Genomic DNA, 19,933 nt, shown 5'->3' on the forward strand with positions numbered 1-19,933 from the left:
TTCTTCTAGTTTATCTTCTGCGCCTGATATTCTCTCTTCCATCTCTTGAATTCTGTTGGTTATGCTTGTGTCCGTAGTTGCTGATTTTTTTGCCCAGCTTTTCAATTTTCAGTGTTTCTTAGGTTTGTGTTGCCTGTATTTTCTCTATTTCAGTTTTCACATCTTGAACTGTTTCCTTCAACTGCTTTATTATTTTTTCTTGGTTTTCTGTACTTTCCTTAAGGAATCTGTTCATTTCTTCCACTTTTTTGTTTGTTTTTTCCTCCATTTCTTTAAGGGATTTTCTCACATCTTCTTCGAGGGCCTCTATCATTTTTATGATGGTATTTTTTAGTCGTACCCTTCTGCTTCCTCTGCTTTGTTGTTGTGTTCCATTCTAGTTGGTGTAGATTCCCTAGATTCTGGTGGTGTCATGCTTGTCTTTCTGTTGTTAGGTGTTCTCTTGTATTGCCTTCTTCCCATAGCTTCTTCCAGTAGGTGTTGGTGGGGTCTCCCCCTCTCTCTATGGTACTTCCCCGATGGGCTTATGTGAGCCTGAGATTCAATATCTGTACCTCTCTGTGGTCCTAGCTCTCTAGGAGGTTTTTCTGCAGACAGGGATCCATAGAAATGATCCTTGAAAGTATAGTCTTATACACCTTCTTATACTTGGTGGAATATCCAAGATCAAAACTTTAATGACAGCCTATACTGGAGAGAATATGGAGTAATGTGCACACTCCTCTACTGCTGGTGTGAACCCCAAATTTTACTGCTACTTTCAAAGTCAGTATAGTGGTTTCTCAGAAAATTAGGAATCAGTCTACTTCCAGATCCAGACATACCACTCTTGGGCATATACCCAGATAATGAAGAAATAAATGAAGAAAATATTAAAAGAAGGAACACTCTCCCATACTCATGGATTAGTAGAATAAATTTAGTGAAAATTACCAGCTGACTAAAATCAAACTAGAGAACAGTACAACCTCCACCTCAATTCCAGAACAATTCTTCACAGATCTTGAAAGAACAAATTTTAGCTTTTTGTGAAAAAAAAAAAAAATACCAGGATAGCTTTTAAAATCTTGATTAATAAAAGAACTACTCTAGGCAACTCTATCACAACTTCAAGTTTTGATTCAGAGCTATAATAATAAAAAGAAAAAATATAAAGTATTCACATAAAAATGACACATTAATCAGCAGAATAGAATTGAATATCTGCAAATAATCCCATTACCTGCCTCTTACTTTTTAATTAAGATTCCAGAAAAACACTGTTAAAAATTCAGCATCTTCAACAAATGGTGCAGATCAAACTGGACTGCTATGTGTAGAAGAATCCAAATATGTCAAAACTTGACACCCTGCAGAAGAGGTAGGTTTAAGCAGGTTTATGGAAGATCTTCATTAATGATGAAATTTGAAGAGGTTTTAGGTACAAGAGTAAAATGTCAAAAAAAATTATCTTAGATCATGGAACACACTTTCCATTTTTAATTAAGCTATTTCGGACTGAAAGTCATGCATTAGCTAGACATCCCAATGTTCAACCTGAAGAGACAGAATCAGAGTGCAAATGTTATTCCTTTCAGATTTGCAGCATGCACAAGTACATCATATTCAAACATTCACGTATATCAAGTTGTCATATGTGAGAGAGATTCTAGGTGCTTTTTAATTTCATGCACAGAAATATACATGATAAACCTCATTTGTTCTCTTTAAATTCTTTCTTTGTTCTACTCCTATTTACTGTTCAAACTTGGCTTCATGCCCTGATGCAAAAATTGATTTTGTTTTTGAGTACTTTCAGATTTCTGTCTCTAGTCCTCTAGTTCGTAATTTTATTTCTACCTCAGATTTTACAATTCTCAAAAGGCATACCTGTTTTATTCACATATTTGTTTACATAATACTTACTATGTCTAAAGGCTATGATATAGCAGTAAAGAAGAAGTAGGCTAATTCTATACCTACATGCTTTGAAGAGTTTGAATCCTTGTGAGAGGAAAATAACTGTTTCAATGTGCTTGTGTGAATGAAACAACATGTCAAAGACAACACAGATTAAGTCTGTATACTATTGTAACTGATTCTACTTTATTCTACTTAGGAATTTTAGACAAAAGTAAATCTTTGCAGTCTAATTAGCAGGTACTGTATATTTGGAACATAAATTTATGAAATACTAAAACTTATGCAGGAAATCAACATAGGATATTTTAAGGGTGTTTATTTTATGGTGTGAACTGAGCTTTGTACATTGTAGGTAGAATTTGTATATGGCCCAGAGGTTCTTTCCTTTGTTTCTAAGATACATCATCCAAATAAGCCACTTAGATAGTATGAGCCTCATATTGTGTTATTAAGTTTAGATTCTGTCACAAAATCATGGTATATTTGGGAAAAATGATCCCTTTCTTGGAATATTTTCCTCTGTTTAGGAAATAGTTGTAGGGTAGCTACCATTTTAATTCATGACAGAGCTTGGTTCTAGTATAAACTTGTACTAGTGTTTTTTATTATTTTGAGGGTTTAACATCAATAAAAGGTTGTAAATGTATGTTAAGTATGAATCAAGGGTGGGGATTACGCAAGTATATTTCCAATATTAGAGTCATTGTTCCATGAGTAAGCATACAGTTAAAGATTGATAAACACAATGAAAGTAAAACTCTGACTTCCATATGTGAGGCTGGATAATGGATGTTGCTGCCTTTACCTAAGTTATTTCTCATTTGTCCTCACCACTTCCCTTTGGCACTTAGTAATGAAATAGTTGAAGCAATTGGTATCTCATGAAATGAGGTATAAATAATTCATTTAGTCTTTCACTCCACACATTTTAATGATTACCTATTGGGCAAAGTAATTGTCAAGATGTTGGGAATTCAAAATCAAAGGCACTGTTCATTTACTCAAGTGTATGACATTCATGGGAGACGGAAGTAAATAGGAAATTATAATACATAGCTACAAAAAGGAGCATAGAAAACCTATCGACAATATAGGCTCTGAAGTCTAACACAACTGGATGTGGTGTTTAAATTCAATCACTTTCAGATATATAGACTTTGGCAGTCATTCAACATCTGTGAAACTTCCAATAGTAATTGAGACAAAAGATTCTGCTAAGATGAGATGATTATCCTAACTGTTCACTATAGTACTTAGATAGTAATAGATAAACCTGGTATTATTCCTGGTTATGTTATTTACTATGAAGTAAATGAATACATAAACTGACACAGGACAAGAATAAGTCATTTGAAGTGGGGAAATCACTTTATAAGTGACATAGTCTTCATCCCGATGTTTGAGGATAAATGGTGATTAGGAAAGTTAAAAAAATAGAGTGTGTGTTGTGGAGATTATGTGATTACATTATCGAAAATTACTTAATGTATGCTTGAAATTCCACAAGAAATTCCTGTATTTGGAGAAAGACGTTCAAGCACAACTATGAAAAATTTAGACACTTGTACCTGCTCGGACCTAAGAAATCAAACAGCTCCTTCTTTTATTTGGTTTTGAAACAATCCAAAATATTTAGCTAAAATAGAATGCAATGTTCTTTTATGCCAGTTTGCTGATAAAGTAAAAAAACAAAAATTTTAACCACATGGAAATGATAATTTTCCAAATTTTCTGAACCTAGAGGTGTAAGATGTAACTCGTTTTCATAATTCTCTTTTTGTTTATGTGATGACAAACTGAAGTGTGAGGGATTATTCTGATATAAGACTTTTGTGCCTTTCCAAATACTTAACTGGAAGGTCTGATGCAGTTCAGAGACCCTGAGAACATAAAGCCAGTTATTACTCAGATTTCATAAATATTAGTTGCTTCTCCTGTGTCCCATAACTGTACTGATGATGTTTAGTCACTTCATGGAATATTCTAGAGTATGAAGATGAAATTCAGCCAAAAATTCTTGTGAAGTGTTCTTTGTAACCAAGGCTTCTGTTTGTCCAGTTTTGTTGGCAAGAATGACTACATGTCCAGAGCATCTGATTTCATGCTATTTCCTGCATATATATGTATATATATAATATATATATATTAGTTTTGTAAACTTGACACAAGCTAGAGTCATTTGGGAAGAGAGAGCATTAACTGAATTATTGCTTCCATTAGATTGCCTTTAAACAAGTTGGTGTGATTTATTTGCTTTATGACTGATTGATGTGGGAGATCCTAACCCACTATGGGTGGTGCCACCACAGGGAAAATTTTCCTGGGTGCCATAATGGAAGAATCAGGGTAAGTTGTAGAAGGCCAACCAGTAAACAGTATTCTTCCATTGCCTGTATTTCAGTTCTGGTTCAGTTCCAGTACTGACTCGCCCCCCCCCTACCCCCCGGTGACTGACAAGAGTGCCAAATAAACATCTTTTGTCCAAGCTGGTTTTCTTAGTGCTTTACTATAGTAATCAAATACAAAATATGACAATGTGATGGTGGACTCCTTAATTTTATTGAGATTCTTTACTGCCTAACCTCTCATACATCTCCCAAAATCACTATGAGATGTATGCAACATCCTTAGTAAGTGTTCTTGGACATGTTAGGTAAGACCCGTATGTGAGGTCTAACATACTGAGAAAGATAAGAATATGCAGAGCCCTTAAAACACCAACCACTACCTTTTGTAGTGTGTCGCATGTAGTGTTTTCATGTTTATGCATTCACGAGTACACAGCAGAGGTCAGAGAAGGATATCAATGGTCTTCCTGAATGGCTTGATGCCTTAATCCCTTGAGACTGAGTCTCTTACTGAACCTGAAGCCGAAGCTTGCTATTTCTGAAGTATGACATATCAGGGAGCTACTGGAATCCTCTCTTCTCCGTGTTGGAATGCTAGGTCAAAGTTAGCATGGGTATCCCTGGCTTTTCTCAGGCACTGGGGTGTAGTTGATTTTTATCTACTGAGCTATTTATTGAAGCCCTTCTGTTTCCTTTTTCACTATCACAAATGGTGAAGAAATGGACCACAGGGTTTACTTGACTATATCTGCTTTGGGTCTTTATGAAAAGAGCAATCCTGTCAGCAAATAGCAACATCCAGGCAAGTTCTTGAAATTCCAACACAAGATCATTTATTTAGTCAAGTGGATATGGTGTTATGATAAGCTTCATTTTTTTTCTTCTTAGCAACTTTCATTCAGATACATTTAGAATAAAAATTAGAAAGTGCATAAATAAACTCTATCATGATTTACATTGGTATACAAATTTTCTTTTTGAGACATATGCATTTTTAAGTTGATTATGTATGATGCGAGGGAAGGGTGAGGCTAAAATACAGCTTACTTCATATGGATAGAAAATTTTGGGGAAAAAAACTATTCTTGTGTTTGGGTTGTGTTTTTGCCATGAATTTTAATCATACCATCTCATTTGAAGTTTAAGGAAATTACAGGCTATTTCTAAAAACAGTCTTACTACTTATAACAAATGGGCAACAACAGAAATGTTTCAGTCTCTTTTCTCCCCAATTAACAAAAAACAAGCAGTTTCATAAATATGTGCTTGCTTCTATTACTTTTTTAATGTTTCCTAATGTGAATTACTTGGTAGCTATTTTCTCATAACACTATATGCTTAAAACATTTTCTTTTAATTAACCAACAGCAGAAATGAGACTTGTGTGGCTATGGAGATCCCAAAGCCTCCTTTAATGATGAAAGGACAAGTAATGTTACAAAAAATAAAATAAAAATGTTTCCCTGTCCCTTTCTAGTCAATAACAAATTGTTGTAAATATGCAGAACATTACTCTGGATGTTCCCCAGAACATCTATCCCAGGGGATCTGTTCCTCTCTGTATGTATCTAACAGGATGCTTCATAGGACTATCTCAAAGCAGTATCAAAATTGTAAGCTTCCCAGTGATCACATTTTCTCTTCCCATGACAGGTTACTTATTGATGAGCAAAACAATTACTTTGTCTTCCTTGTCCAAAAACTATTTATTCTCATTTATTCTTGTGCTCTACTAATATTTGTTGTATACATAAAATCTGTTTGACATGATCCAGAGGCTGGTTATTTCTAAGCTTGACAAGATTCTCACCCTTATCCCAACAGGGTGATGAATATATGCCAATCTGCAATCTGTGAAAAACTGACCAATATAAAATGAGTTTTGTTGATATTATAGTTCATGGTATTTCATAACTTTAAAATAATCTGTTAGAATATTTATCATGTAACATTAACCTTTTATTTGGCCTTCAGAAATACTTTAATGAGTTGAAAATTTTACTGCATAGAGCAAGGCAGGATATTGACAATGTCATTGACCTATAGTATCATTTCACTACATTCCCTCAGTTATATTAGACATCTTCTAGTGATGTTGACTATTTCATTGAATTTCTATCCTTCAGTTTTTTCATCTTTTATTTATCTTCCTTTACAAAATACTAAAGTAATCTTCATATGTGTGGCCTATATGATTGCTGGATTCCATTAGCCTCAGTCATAATATTTATTAGTTTCTTATGATGGTATGAGCAATTATGGGACAGTAAAAACAAAATATGATTGGTGTGGAACCATCACATTTTAATACAATCAAATTCCAACTTCCAGCATGATGCCATTGAATATAGAACCTGAAAATCCAATACTCTGCAATAGCTGTTACACAGAATTGGATACTGAGTGAGACAAAAACTAGGCAAGCTTTAGTGACAGGTTTAATTACAGATAAAACAAGTTTTAGAAATAACCATTTATACAAAATGGTGATGATCATGATCTTTCTTCATATAAGAACTGATATGGTATTCTAACATCTGAAAAGTTGAGTTTGAGCATGGAAAGAATAATTGCTTATGGTCGTAGAAAACAAAGTGACTCTTTCCTGGCATTAAGCATCATTCATTTTTTACACATCACCCAAGATTTCTTTCCTTTTTTAAAAATAATCTAGTGATAACATGACTCATTTCCTTCCTTCGTTCATCCCTTCTTTCCTTTCTTCCTCCCTTCCTTCCTTTTTTCATCCCCTCCTTCCTTCCCTCCAACTTCCCTCCACTTCCTCCCTCTCTCTCTCACTCCATCCCTCTTTCCATCTTCCCTTCCTCCCTTCCTCCACTTGGCTTCCTTGCCTGCCTCCCTTCTCTCTCACTCCCTCCATCTTTCCTTCCTTTCTTTAAGTATGGCCAGAAATGTTCTGACTCCTTTCATCAAGAGATAAATTGCAGAGTGTTGATGACATATATTTATTACTTTGAAAATTAGTGACTAAAGAAGTGATACCATGTGGCTTCTGACTCTAAGGTATAAAAAGGTCTAGAATTCCTGTCAAGTGTTGCTAAGATATTAGTTTTGTAATATCTATATGTGGTATGAGAGTTTTGTTATTATTTGCTAATAAAGGGCTCCTCTTTTCCCAAACCTTCCTCAGCATGTTATATAATTTCTTGTTGTTAATCATTTTAACTGTGGTGAGATGGGCTATTATGTTGGTCTTTTAAATTCTCATAGTTTGATGACTGAGGATGTTGAATATGTTTTAACATATTAGCTATTTTACTTTTCGTTTTGATTTGGTATATTGGTTTAATGTGTTCAGTAGTTGGGGGCATGGGACAGGGGTTGTTGTTGGCATTTGAGACAAGATATCATTATTTATGCTTGACTGTTAATGGAATTTGCTATGTATAAAAGGGTAGTCTCAAACTCATAGAGATCTTCTTGCCTCTGCCTCCAGCGTGATGGGATAAAGGGCTTGTATTATACAATGTCTAGTCTATTTCATTTTTGTATTTTACAATTGTGTTTATTATATATTAACTTTATCTGGCTCCCCAAAAAAAAACAAAAACAAAAAAACTCTGTCGCATCCCAGAAAAAATTACCTGGTACAAACAGTGACTTAAAGAAATGCTTTCTCAGTAGGAAGCATTTATAAAATGCAGAGATCTCAACAAGCCAAATGCTTATACAGGTAGGGGGACTCTCAGCACTAAGCTTCCGCCACTGAGGCAGATGAAACTCTGAATCACTTAAGAAAGCTCACTTTTTAAAAGCATACATATGCATACCGATGGCTATTTTTTCAAGAAAGGACATACCGGCCTCAAGTGTGGGCAGATAGGAGCAGAGGGAGAAGAAAGGGGCACGCATAAGACAGAGACCAGCTTCACCATGAAGACCCAACAGGCTGCAGCAACCAAGAAAACCACTGTGACCTCACAGAGCAGTGATCTGAGCTAGGAGAAGCAGCTCACTTTTCATGCATTTCTTACTCAGGAAAAATAAACATACCACTACTTCACATTCAGCACTCACACTGTCATTAGCTCATAGTATCAGGCAAGGAGAAACTGCTCATGTACAACCTACCTCTAGAATCTTCCAAGAACTTACAGTATCCTAACGCCTATAGATTTCCTCCTGTAATACTGTCATCAACACCACCCACATACAAAATGTTCACTATATTATATTATGTCTCTGAAATCCATCTGCACAGACAGGGTTCTAAGTTCCACTTTTTCATAAGTCTAATGTGGACACAGGAAAAAAAAAAACAAGCAATGTTTATTGTGCAATAGAAACTCTTGGGATCTTGGTTTAGAGTCAGTCTCCACAGTTATTCCAATTGCTCAGTTTAAACAAAAAGCAACAACCTATCTAGAAATTTCGTGATTGTTCTTCAAACACTAAAGTAATGATTCACGTTATAATTTTAAATATTTTAAAACTACATACTTTATATACCATTCTTTTATAAAACAATCAAACTAATTTGATTATCTGGAAGGAAATAACTGAAAGCCCTTTCAATGTATCTACAACCTCTGTAGAACCCCAAACCAAGAGGAGAGGGTGAAATAAAGACTCTCAGTTACTGCGACTATGTGAATTTAAGGGAGAAACGGTTCGTGCTTTTCCTGTTTCCTGTGGATGCAGAGCTTACAGGTGACATGGACAGAGACCTCTGGGGTGACTTTACATGGCTTTCACTTTGATTTGTTTCATTTTCATTTGCTTCTTCTCCAACTTCTTTTGTTCTCTACTCAAAGCAGCTTCCTCCAACCTGCGCTGTTTCTCAGGGTCTTCCTCATTCATGACCCGCTCCTTCTCGGCTCTTCTCCTCACGCCTAGACTGTGCAGCCTCCTGCCTCTGCACATATGTCAGCTTCAAGAAGTTCTCTTCCACTCGTGCCCGGTTCATATCTGCTTTCTGTTTACCTTCTCTGTTGAGTCGGAACTTTTTGGCTCTGTCAATAGAATAAATTACCATGTTCATCAGGGGTAGCAAAGCCTCCATATCCTTTGGGTACATGTTACCTGAGCCAGGCACATTAAATGTAAACAATAGTGTCCTCTTAGTGTCCAGCAGCTTCAAAGGCTGACCCTCCTCTTGCATAATCTTTGGACCAGAGAACTGGTCTGAAAAATGGACAGACTCAATCTTGGCAGCATAGTGTGTAAGAAAGTGAACCATCTTCGTATCCATCATCCCCTCTGTAACTTCTCCCATTTCTGACAGGATGGCCAAATAGTCTGGCAGTCCATATTTTGCTCCAGACTTAGGTTTATCACTACAAAACTCACTCAGATCCTGCATCTCTTTCTGAAGTTGCACCAAAGCTTTTCGAGTGCCAACAGCAAACACATATGTATCCATATCCTCATCATTCATGGTTACTTTTATTTGCACTTGATCACTCACTGGCCTCATCATCCGGGCCAGGACATTAAGCAAGTCTTGCCTCTTAAGGAACCTCAGCTGGATAAGCATGCCTTCACAGCACACTCCGCCCGAACACCACAGGTTATAAATGTGTTCGTTCTCCTGATTCAACTTTCCTGTGCTTGTGGCCTCTTTGTTAGTCCCATCATCCCCCACTAAGGTAAAATTGCTCTCCAAAAGCTCTCTATGAGAATTAAACCAGGCCTGAGCAAGTCGGCTATTCTTATTCTTCCCAATGATGTAGTTCATGATATAGGCAAGCAGATCATCAGGATCTCTAGATAGTAACTCTCCCAGCTGTTCTGGAGATGTGCAGGAACATCAACGATGGTTATTGGGTCTTTATTTTTGCTAGAAAAGGTATCTGGTTGTCTTCATAACCCTCAAATTCTTCATCATCATATGGCTCACTTTCAGGATCTCCCTGGGTATCTGCATCTTCAAAATTTCCTTCTTGGTTTTCATCCTGCCCTTCCAACTCCACAGTGGTCTCATCTTCATCATCTTCAGTGGTTATCACTCGCTGAGGAGATTCCGTAACAGAATCTTCCATGACATCCTCAAACTCAGCGAAATCATTATCATCATACTCTACTAGGTCTTCCTCATCCTCAAAATCATCAAACTTGGCTTCACAGACACTCCCGAACACCAAAAGCACAGCACAGAGAGCATAGAAAGCTTTCATTGCGTCTTAAAAATAAGTGTACCCGAGGCTGCAACCCAGCCTGGGGCTTCTGAGGCCACCACCTCCACCCAGCCTGCCTGGGTCTGGCCTCCGCCTTCAGGTCGCAAAGATTTTTGAGGGCCGCAATGACACTGGGACATAGACCAGAACAGGTAGCTCAGTCACAGCACCCTACAATTCACGTAGCTTCCTGCACCTTTTCATAGTGAGTTGAAATTACCTAGATTGAAATTTATTAATGAAAGAGTTTGCTATTTCCTTGATTGTTGTTCTGCTTGGCAGGATTCTTTTCTTCCACATTTAACAAGAAATTACTGGTTTATAATGAAGATAATGGATTCCTTCATGGCTTTTTAAAATCTACATAATTTTTTCATGAAATATTTTTCATGTATCTTTTGAATGAGATACTGCTCTTTTTCTTCCTTGGTTAAGAGGAAGTTTTCTCTTAATTAAATTTATCAGTGCTGCCATGATGTTCATGGCCATGCGTAATGTGTGACATTGTAAAATATGCCTATGGCCCATCAATTTTGAGTGATAACTTTTCTGGTTTCAAGTTGTTTTTCTTGTTACTCCATAAAAAAATCCCTGAATTGGCAACTTCAGGTATAACAGGTCCATTTTTTCTCACAATTAGAAAGTAACATACTTTGTAGTTGAGAAATAGAATGACAGACATTTATATCAGCTGATCAGAACCTCTGTGCATCCAAGAATGGATCAAAGTTCTTTCTAAGATAACTTCTTAAGTGTCTTGGACTGAAGCCCAGAGAATAATTGCCTGTTTCTTTAGTATGTGTGTATATTCTTACTTCAATTAATCTGATCAGAGTAGTCCCTTCACAAGCATTCGTAGGCACTAGTCTAATCTAATTAATCCCACATAGGAGTACCCTAAGGCATGTCTTGTAGGTAATTCTAGTTCAAAATATGCCCTTCCATGGTTTGCTGCTTTATTTTTGTTTTTTAGAGATTTTACAGAATGTCTAGTGGTATTATTATGTTTCTACCTTTATTTATACATTGTTTTTCCTTACATCTTAAATATTTAGTCTCACAACATAGTTAAGATTTTGACAATGATATATGGTAACATCTACTTGGTTTTCTAAATATTCCCTGTGTTTATGTATCTCCTTCTTTGTATTGTTTTGAGAATTTTTACAAATAATTCTATTTAATAAATTATTTTTAGAATTTAACTGCTTTTGCCCATGGATTCTTAGGTTTAGATTATGTAATGTATTCCAGTTTCCTAAGACTTTTTGGTCATTTTATTTAATTTTTCTTCTATTTGCTGTCTTAATATATTATATTCTCTGGCTTGTCCTCCACATCTGAGATGTGTTTTGCTTGAACTTGTATGTTGATTAGGCTTTTTATTCTACATTATTTGGTAAAGGATATTTTCTGTTTGGACCTTTTAAGAATCCCTATTTACTTCCTGAATATTTTCCTAATGGTTTAAAATTTCTCTTCCATTTTTACTAAACATTCTGTGTATTTTGATAACTTCTTGTTTAGGTCCAATTGTACATTTTATTACTTCATTTTATTAGCAGTACTTTAAGAAGGACTCTGAAATCCTTGTTGTTTCACATATTTCATAGTCATTGGATTATATTAATGGTATATCTTTAACTTGTAGTAATATGCTGATTTTTTGGCTCATGTTTCATTGTGTTCTTTTTCCTTCTTTTTGTTTTCTTGTAATTTTAGGAGTCAAAAATAGTCCTTCACATAGATTAATATTTCTGATTATATTTCAATCAAGAATGTTACTATACAATAAGAAAGATTGGGAATTTTGTTTTTATCCCCAGTGAAGGTCAAAGACAGCATTATTATGGTACTGCTTAGGGAAACACATTTTATAGTTTCTTTAAGTAGAGAAAGGAGGGAAGAATTGATAAAGGGTAAAATATGGAACAAAGTAAGAATGGGAAGGACAGTATATAGGTCCAAGTTGTAAAAAGTAATATGTGAAACAAAATTTAGGTATAAAAGAAGGAAGGAAAATAGTAAAATGTTTTCCTAGATAGAAACAATAATTCAAATGACCCACTAAAGTTCAAATTTGAAAAACTAAGAAAGAACAGTAAACATAATCAATAGTATTAGAAATAAAAATAGTTTTTCTTTTTTTTGAATGATCATTTTTTTTCTCTCTTCCACTAATTTTCTGTCTCTCCAAAGATGGGAAATGGTCTACTAACATCAGTAATTCAACCAAGTTAACTTTGAGAACTGTAACAAACCTGCCCATCTGAGTTTCCCCATAAGCCATGGATCAAATGTTAACACTTGAGAAAATCTTGTTTTTTTTTTTTTCTGGTGAATATTTCTCTTCTTAGATTAGGGTCCTTAGTTCCCCTTTTTACTTTTATCCCAAGTTTGTTTCTATGTCTGGTATATGTCTAATCCAGATATCATTGAACATGGAGATGGCAGACGGGTATTATCTATTTCTTTTTCTTTTACCTATTTTTTTTGTAACTTGTAGGTAATTAGTTCTATTTTATAATAAATAAATGTTGAATTTTTATTTATTAAATACTTAAAAGAATCCTGTCTCTATTACATTGTACATTTTATATGCTGTTCCTATTAAGTCATTATTAAATTCTTCATATTTGTGAATTTCTTTTAGATACTATTGAAAATTATGTTGTCATTTTGAAATTGGCAGGTGAATGGACAGAACTAGAAAACCGTCCTGAGTGAGGTAACCTAGACCCAAAAATACAAACAGTGTATGTACTCACTCATAAGTGGCTATTAGATATAAAGCAAAAGATAACCAGGGCACAATTAACAAACCCTGAGAAGCTAGGTAAAAAGGAATATCCTAAGAGGGACATGCACATAGGATCCCAGGAAGGGGAAACAATAAAGATCTCCTGGGTAAACTAGGAGGGGGTAGAATGGAGGGAATGGGGAACAGAAACATGAGGGATCCAGATAGTCAAATTGGTGGAGGGATTGATGGGGAGAGCAATGAAAGAGATATCTTCACAGAAGAAGCCATTATGGGTTAGGAAAAAGCTCAGTGCTGGGGAAATTCCTAGTACTCCAAAAGAATGACTCCAGCTCAGACACATACCAGTAGTGGAAAGGGTTTCTGAAGTGGCCTTCCTCTATAATTTGATTAGTGACTATCCTAATTGTCATCATATAACCTATATCTAGTAAGTGATGGAATCAGATACAGCTAAGCACTGGGTTGAGCTCCTGGAGTTCAGCTGAAGACAGGGAGGAAAAATCATATGAGCAAGAATGTTCAAGATCATGATTGCAAAACCACAGAGATAGCTGACCTGAGCTAGTGGGACCCCAAGGATTCTAGGCTGACAGCTGGGGAGCCTGCATGGGACTGAACTAGCACATCTGAATGTGAGTGACTGTTATGTGGCTGGCTTGATCTGTTTGGGGAGGGGACTGACTGTGGACCAGGACTTATCCAGTGCATGAACTGGCCTTTTTAATCCCATTCCTTATGGTGGGAGGATAACTTTCATAGCCTTTATAAGGGGGGAGGGGTTGGTGCTGCCTAAACTTGGTATGCCAGGATTTTTTTACTCTGAAGGAAGGAAGGTCTTAAGCTCTCTTAGAAGCAGATAGGGGTGAAATGGGGAGGGGAATAAGAAGAGAGGGAGGGTAAAATAGGGTTGGTATATAAAAAGAAAAACTTTTTTTTAAAAATAGAGAAACAACCAAAAATAAAATTATCTTTAAAGTTTTAAATTGTTTGCTTGGCTAGGAAGATAGCTTATCTTTTATGAGTACTGTCTGTATAGTAACATAATGAGAACACATATAAAAAGATGGGCTCAGAGGTATATGCCTTTCACTCCTGATATATATGGACTTATTCTTTGAGGATTTCATAAATATATTTTGATCTCATTGCTTCCCATCATCTACCTTCCTTACTTATTCAAGTTCTTGTTCTCTCTTAACAAAAATGAAATCTTGGAGTCCAAAATGTTCAGTTTGGGTAGACTAACTAATCCTAATGATGGTGAGTGCTCTGGAGTGTGATTGATATACCTAGTGACACTTCATTGAAGACAGTTGATTCTTTGAAATTGTATGCTATAATTTTATTTTTTTACTATGACATTAATGTGGAGATATCTAAGAACCATGCCTTTAATCATCTAAGATGAATTCCTAAGGCTTTTGCAAGAAATAAATGAGGAGAAAGGCTCTCTCCAGATAGACTGGCCGATTCCTGGATTAGCCAAATCATAAAGAAGTGTACAGAAAATCAGTAGTGCATAAGTCATGGATTTCTTGTTTCTGGCCTATAGCTACTTTCATAACCCAGAGAAAGTAGAAAGGATGGAGAATAGTGTCATTGATGATGATTTCAAAATTTAGAACCTTGTTCTTTACTCTGAAGTTAGAACCCTATTTTTTCGATGAATGAATAAATTTTCCTCAGTTTTTCACTGTTCAATTGCATGTTCAATTCTAATTGAAGGATGATTACTTGTTTTATCAGCTTTGAATTTATGTAATTCTGACTCTCATTCTTATGTTATCATGATTATGTGATGATAATTTTCCCCAAATTATTTGAAAAACACAGAGTGATGTATTATCAACCAAGCCATGTATAGTGGAGTTATGGGTCATAATATTTCAGTGTGGAACTACATATTTGTCTTAGAAAACATTAGGAATAAAAATGAAGGAATCTGTTCACCATATTTTTAAAAGTTCCAAGTCATATTGGGTAATTCGGTGAGACTATATCTCATAATAGCAAGTAAAATCTCACTGGTAGAGCACTAGCATATTCAATGCCCTATATTTAATCCACAGGATAAGATAATCAGGCATATGCACAAACACACACACACACACACACACACACACACAAAAGAAACTTTAATGTATTTAATGTTTAAGGAGTAGTGTCTAGCATAAATTTGTTGGCTTTTCCAAGGTTTTCAAACTGGGTTATTTAAAATAAACAGATATCTAAAAATATGGGTATAAAAAGAGAAAAAACTTAGGGGGGGGAAACAATATTTGATTTGATATTGGAGTCAAATTTCCTACACTAAATGCTTCATTTAACTGTATAGTTTTCCATCAAATTATATGATATTTTGTATTTAAGATAATTAAAGTGGATAATTTCTTAAATAATTGGAATTAAATATTCCAACCCATTTCAAAGGACACATTTTTTGTCTTATAATGCATTTTGGATTATATGATTGAGCAACTTGAACTTAAGGAAGGAATGAAATTTTCTCAAATAGTGTTTTTTTTTAAGTTAGACTATGTAAATTTACGTTCAGTAGCCTATCATATTTATTAACATTTCACTTTGTAGATTTGTTGGAAAGAGTGTCCCAAGTAAAAATTTATCTTTCAAACTTCCAACATATCAATTACTTTCTTGAGTTAGAACCTTGAATTCTTATATATTCTAGAATACATTCCTTTGCCAATTGTATAAATTTTATGATATTGCACTTCCCTTACCCCTGAAGCATTAGAACCTTCTACTTGGGATTCATATATTAAGAGGCATAGATCTGAACACCTATTCACATTTCAATGGAACAAATCCTTCCAAATAACCCTCCTAACCCAGAGTTCAGTGGATTAGGCAAACCATGATTTATATCCAAGCATTTTTTGTTGTGTGTTTTCAGCAAATCCATTCCCTTACTGTACTGTCAACGACCACTTGTATTGCATTAATCAGAGCTTAATTAACAAGGAAGAAAGGTGATAATTTACATTTATTTCAAATTGACACATTGTACTTTATTTAGCAAATGAGACCTGTCAGGGACTGCCAGTGACGCTTAGATTGAAGATATAGAGTGGAAAATATGTCTTCCACCTGCCTGTGCCTTTGTAGGAGGGAGCTTTCAGTGTGTTTACACTGGGATCATTAGACGCACCTCATGCTAAGCTCTCATGAATCTTTGAATAAGAAATGCTCAAAGGTCATCAGGTATGAAATATTTTATAATGACACACTGCCATGAGGCATGAGAAACTGTGATTTGTCCTCCAAAGTAAACTCCAAGAGGAGAGTTATTTCATATCCATTGAAAAGAGAAAGTTGCAGCTGTAAGCAGTTGTTATTGACTCACTGTCATGGTACAGTTAAAGCAGGAGTTGGAGGCCCTGATAGAAGAGATGGCTCCGTTAGTTGATTTTTTTTTTTGTTGTTGTTTTTATTTATTTTTTTCTTTTATCTCACACACTTTAAGCATATTACTGCTTTCTTTTCTGAGTAAAACGTTTGTTGACTTTTCTTTGTCTAAAGGGAAAATAAATGACTAATTTATTCTGATAATTTAGAAATGTAAAAGAGATGAGATAATGATCATCAACCATTTATAATTGCTTTATCAATAACTACACGATTTTATTCCCCATGTATTGATTACACTAACTTGTAATCAAGAACATGGAATATAATGAGTGAATGATGCAAAAGAAACTTAGCTCACTAAACTGTGAAACAAAGTTGTTTCATTTACCATATGAGTAATTTTTCAACTAATTTTTATTTAAGTTAAAAAAATCTTATTTTACATACAATTCTAGTTCTCTCTTCATCCTGTCCTCCCTGTCTCTGCATCACCCTCCATCTAACACCCCAACACATCCCAAGGGAGGTTGAGGCCTTCCATGGGGGATAATAAAAGTCTTTCACTTCATTGTGGCAGGGCATAGGCCCTTCTTCATGTATCTAGGCTGAGAGGGTATCCCTCCACAGGAAATGGACTCCCAATGCCCATTTGTACACTGATGGGAGATGTCATTCTGTAAATATGTTTCTCATACTGGTTAATGAATAAAGCACTGTTGGCCAATAGGAAAGCAAGATAGGAGGGACTAGGAGACAAGGAGGAAAGTGGAAGTAGTGAGGAGATGTCAAGATGGAGAGTCAGGAGAAGGCAGAACCGCCAGCTGCCTCCCGCTGCCATGCCAGACTCAAACAACGCACAGAGACTCTGTATTTAATATAATTCTGTTGGCCAGTTACTTGTTTCTTATCGGCCAGCTCTGTCTTAATTATTAACCCATTTCTATGTATTTCCACGTGGTCTTATCTAGAGCAGAGGAATGGCAGTTCTGCTTTCTCCAGTTTTACCAAGTTGCTTATAGTTCTTTGTATATGATTGAGGACTTGTAGTCTTTACTTTATGGAGTTTCATATGTTCATTTGTGTCAGCCTTATAATATGAGCACGTGAAATGATTATAAAAACCCATCTAAAGACAACAGTCCTTGCCCTACCCATTCACTTAGTTCTATGTCCTGTTTTTCTATCCTTTGAACTGTTTTCCATTTTATATCATTTCAAAGTATGCATTGTTTCCTTCTTGGGTTTTGAGTGTAGAAACTCATAAAGCTTACCTACATGGCTATTGATTACAAGAAAGACTGATGCTGGTTTTTATGCACTTTGTTATTTTAAATTTTCCTCTTAATTCTGACCTTACTCTAATAAAGGTGTTTTGTTGACTAGATGGTTAACACTGTAGTTAATATTTTTTTGAGTTTAAAGTTTGAAAAAGACCAACTCCTAGAGACATGAACTAGGATGATTTCCGTGTAATAAATTCAAATTTAAGCAAGGAGTCATGATATTCCAGTGTCTGAACAGCACTTTTGAAAGACTCATTCGTGTATAGACAGCTTTTCCTCCTTTCTTGTTCTCTCAGAAGAGTTTTAAAGAGGTTCAGCTGAGAAGTAAATCTGTGTGACACAGAGGCAAATTTTCAGAATCTCAAGTGGTTTTATAGTTAATTCAGTTCAGATACCTCTGAGATGGCTCAGCAGGTTATTATCAACCCTATAAAGACAACCTTGTAATACCCAGAAAATTTCAAGACATATTTTCCTAGCATGGTTTGTCATATCCTATAAAATCTGGATAGATAGTAAAGCTAGTCTCCACACTAGCCTGGTGTCCTGAACTTCCATCCACTGAACACATACAAATGTCGGATTGATGAGAAAATCTACCATATACAGCTGTCCTCTGATGTCATACTAAAGAAATGGCCTTCGGGCTCTGTGTACACAAACAAACAAACACACACACACACACACACACACACACACAGAGAGAGAGAGAGAGAGAGAGAGAGAGAGAGGTAAAATCTTTACAAAAGAACAAAGCAAAAATAATGGTTAAAAGCTAAAAAGATAAAGTGAACTTGAAAAGAAGTTTAAAATCCTCATATATGTACAAAAGAAAAAATGAGTGACCTAAAATGAGACAAAAATATTTAAAAATGTGAAAATTGGATGTGGCATACAAAAAAAAAAAACTTAGTAAAAAGTACTCATGCATATTTATGCATTTCAAGCTTCAAAGGAAAAACACAAAAGGACTATGCCCAGTCATATTTGTAGAAATTTTCAATAGCCTTCTCATACCTTTGGTATCACTAGCCTACTTTCACAGAAACTACTACTCTGAGAATTATTAGTCACCTAAAAAAAATCTCAATATATATTTGAATTACTTTGTACTACAATTACCATAAATCAAAATAAGTATGATGTGTGAAAAGCCATGCTTAGAAGCTTTCTTACAGACTTAGATGTATTTGAAGATTGGGAAAATCTGAAGAAAAATAAGTATCCTGTCATAATTAAGAAAAGAATAGTTAACTAGCTAAAAGAAAGTTGATGGTATAATATAGAAAAAGAAAGGAGTTAATGGACATGTTTTTCTCCATTATTTATCATATAATATGACAAATGGCAAGGCACATCCAGAAGCTGATGGAAACAGAAGCAGAGATCCACAGCTAAGCACTGAGCCAAATTCCTGGAATCCAGTTTGAGAGGGGGAGGAATTATGAACATAGGGGTTAAGATCACACTGGGAAAACCCACAGAAACAGAAGGCTTGAGCAAATGGGAACTCACAGACCCCAGTCTGACAGCTGTGGAACCATAGGACCAAACCAGGCCTCCTGAATGTGGGTGTCAGCTATCTGGACTGGGAAGTCAATGAGACCTCTGGCAGTGAAACCAGGATGTATCCTTAGGGAGTAAATGCACTTCAGGAGCCCATTCCCCATGAAGGGATACTCCCTTAACCTAGATACACAGGGGAGGGCCTAGGGCCTGTCCCAAATGATATGATAAACTTTGATGATCCCCCATGGAAGGTCTCACTATCTCTGGGGAGTGGTTGGGGGAAGGGATAAGGGGGCATGGGGAGGCATGGGAAGATGGGAGGGAGAGGAAACTGGGATTGGTATGTAAAATAAGAAAAAATATTAAATAATAATAAATAAAAATAAGGTGGAGAAAAAATAAGAATAATAAACCCAAGTTTCATGAAAAAAAAAAAATGGCGAGGCAGATAAGTAGACAATGAAGTATTCTGCAAAGACAGTGTGTTTTATATATGAGTATAATTCATAATCACCTCAGATAATTTAATAAAAAAGGTAGAAAAATACAAACAGCCTGAAGATAGTAGTGAAACCTATCTACCTACTCTGGAAAGGTCAAAGAATATCATAAAAATTATAA

General features: G+C 35.5%; 1 protein-coding gene across 1 annotated transcript; it reads right to left on the reverse strand.

Annotated features, from left to right (window-relative positions):
- Window positions 1–8,874: 8,874 nt before the first annotated feature.
- Window positions 8,875–10,387, reverse strand: LOC127224943 (PAT complex subunit CCDC47-like). Its single transcript, XM_051188174.1, is given in 4 exon segments — window positions 8,875–9,093; window positions 9,095–9,965; window positions 9,968–10,069; window positions 10,072–10,387. Coding segments are annotated over 4 exon segments (1,431 nt in total). The 3' UTR covers window positions 8,875–8,951.
- Window positions 10,388–19,933: the final 9,546 nt, after the last annotated feature.

This window comes from Phodopus roborovskii, unplaced genomic scaffold, assembly GCF_943737965.1.
Source record: "Phodopus roborovskii unplaced genomic scaffold, PHOROB, whole genome shotgun sequence".
NCBI lineage: Eukaryota > Metazoa > Chordata > Mammalia > Rodentia > Cricetidae > Phodopus > Phodopus roborovskii.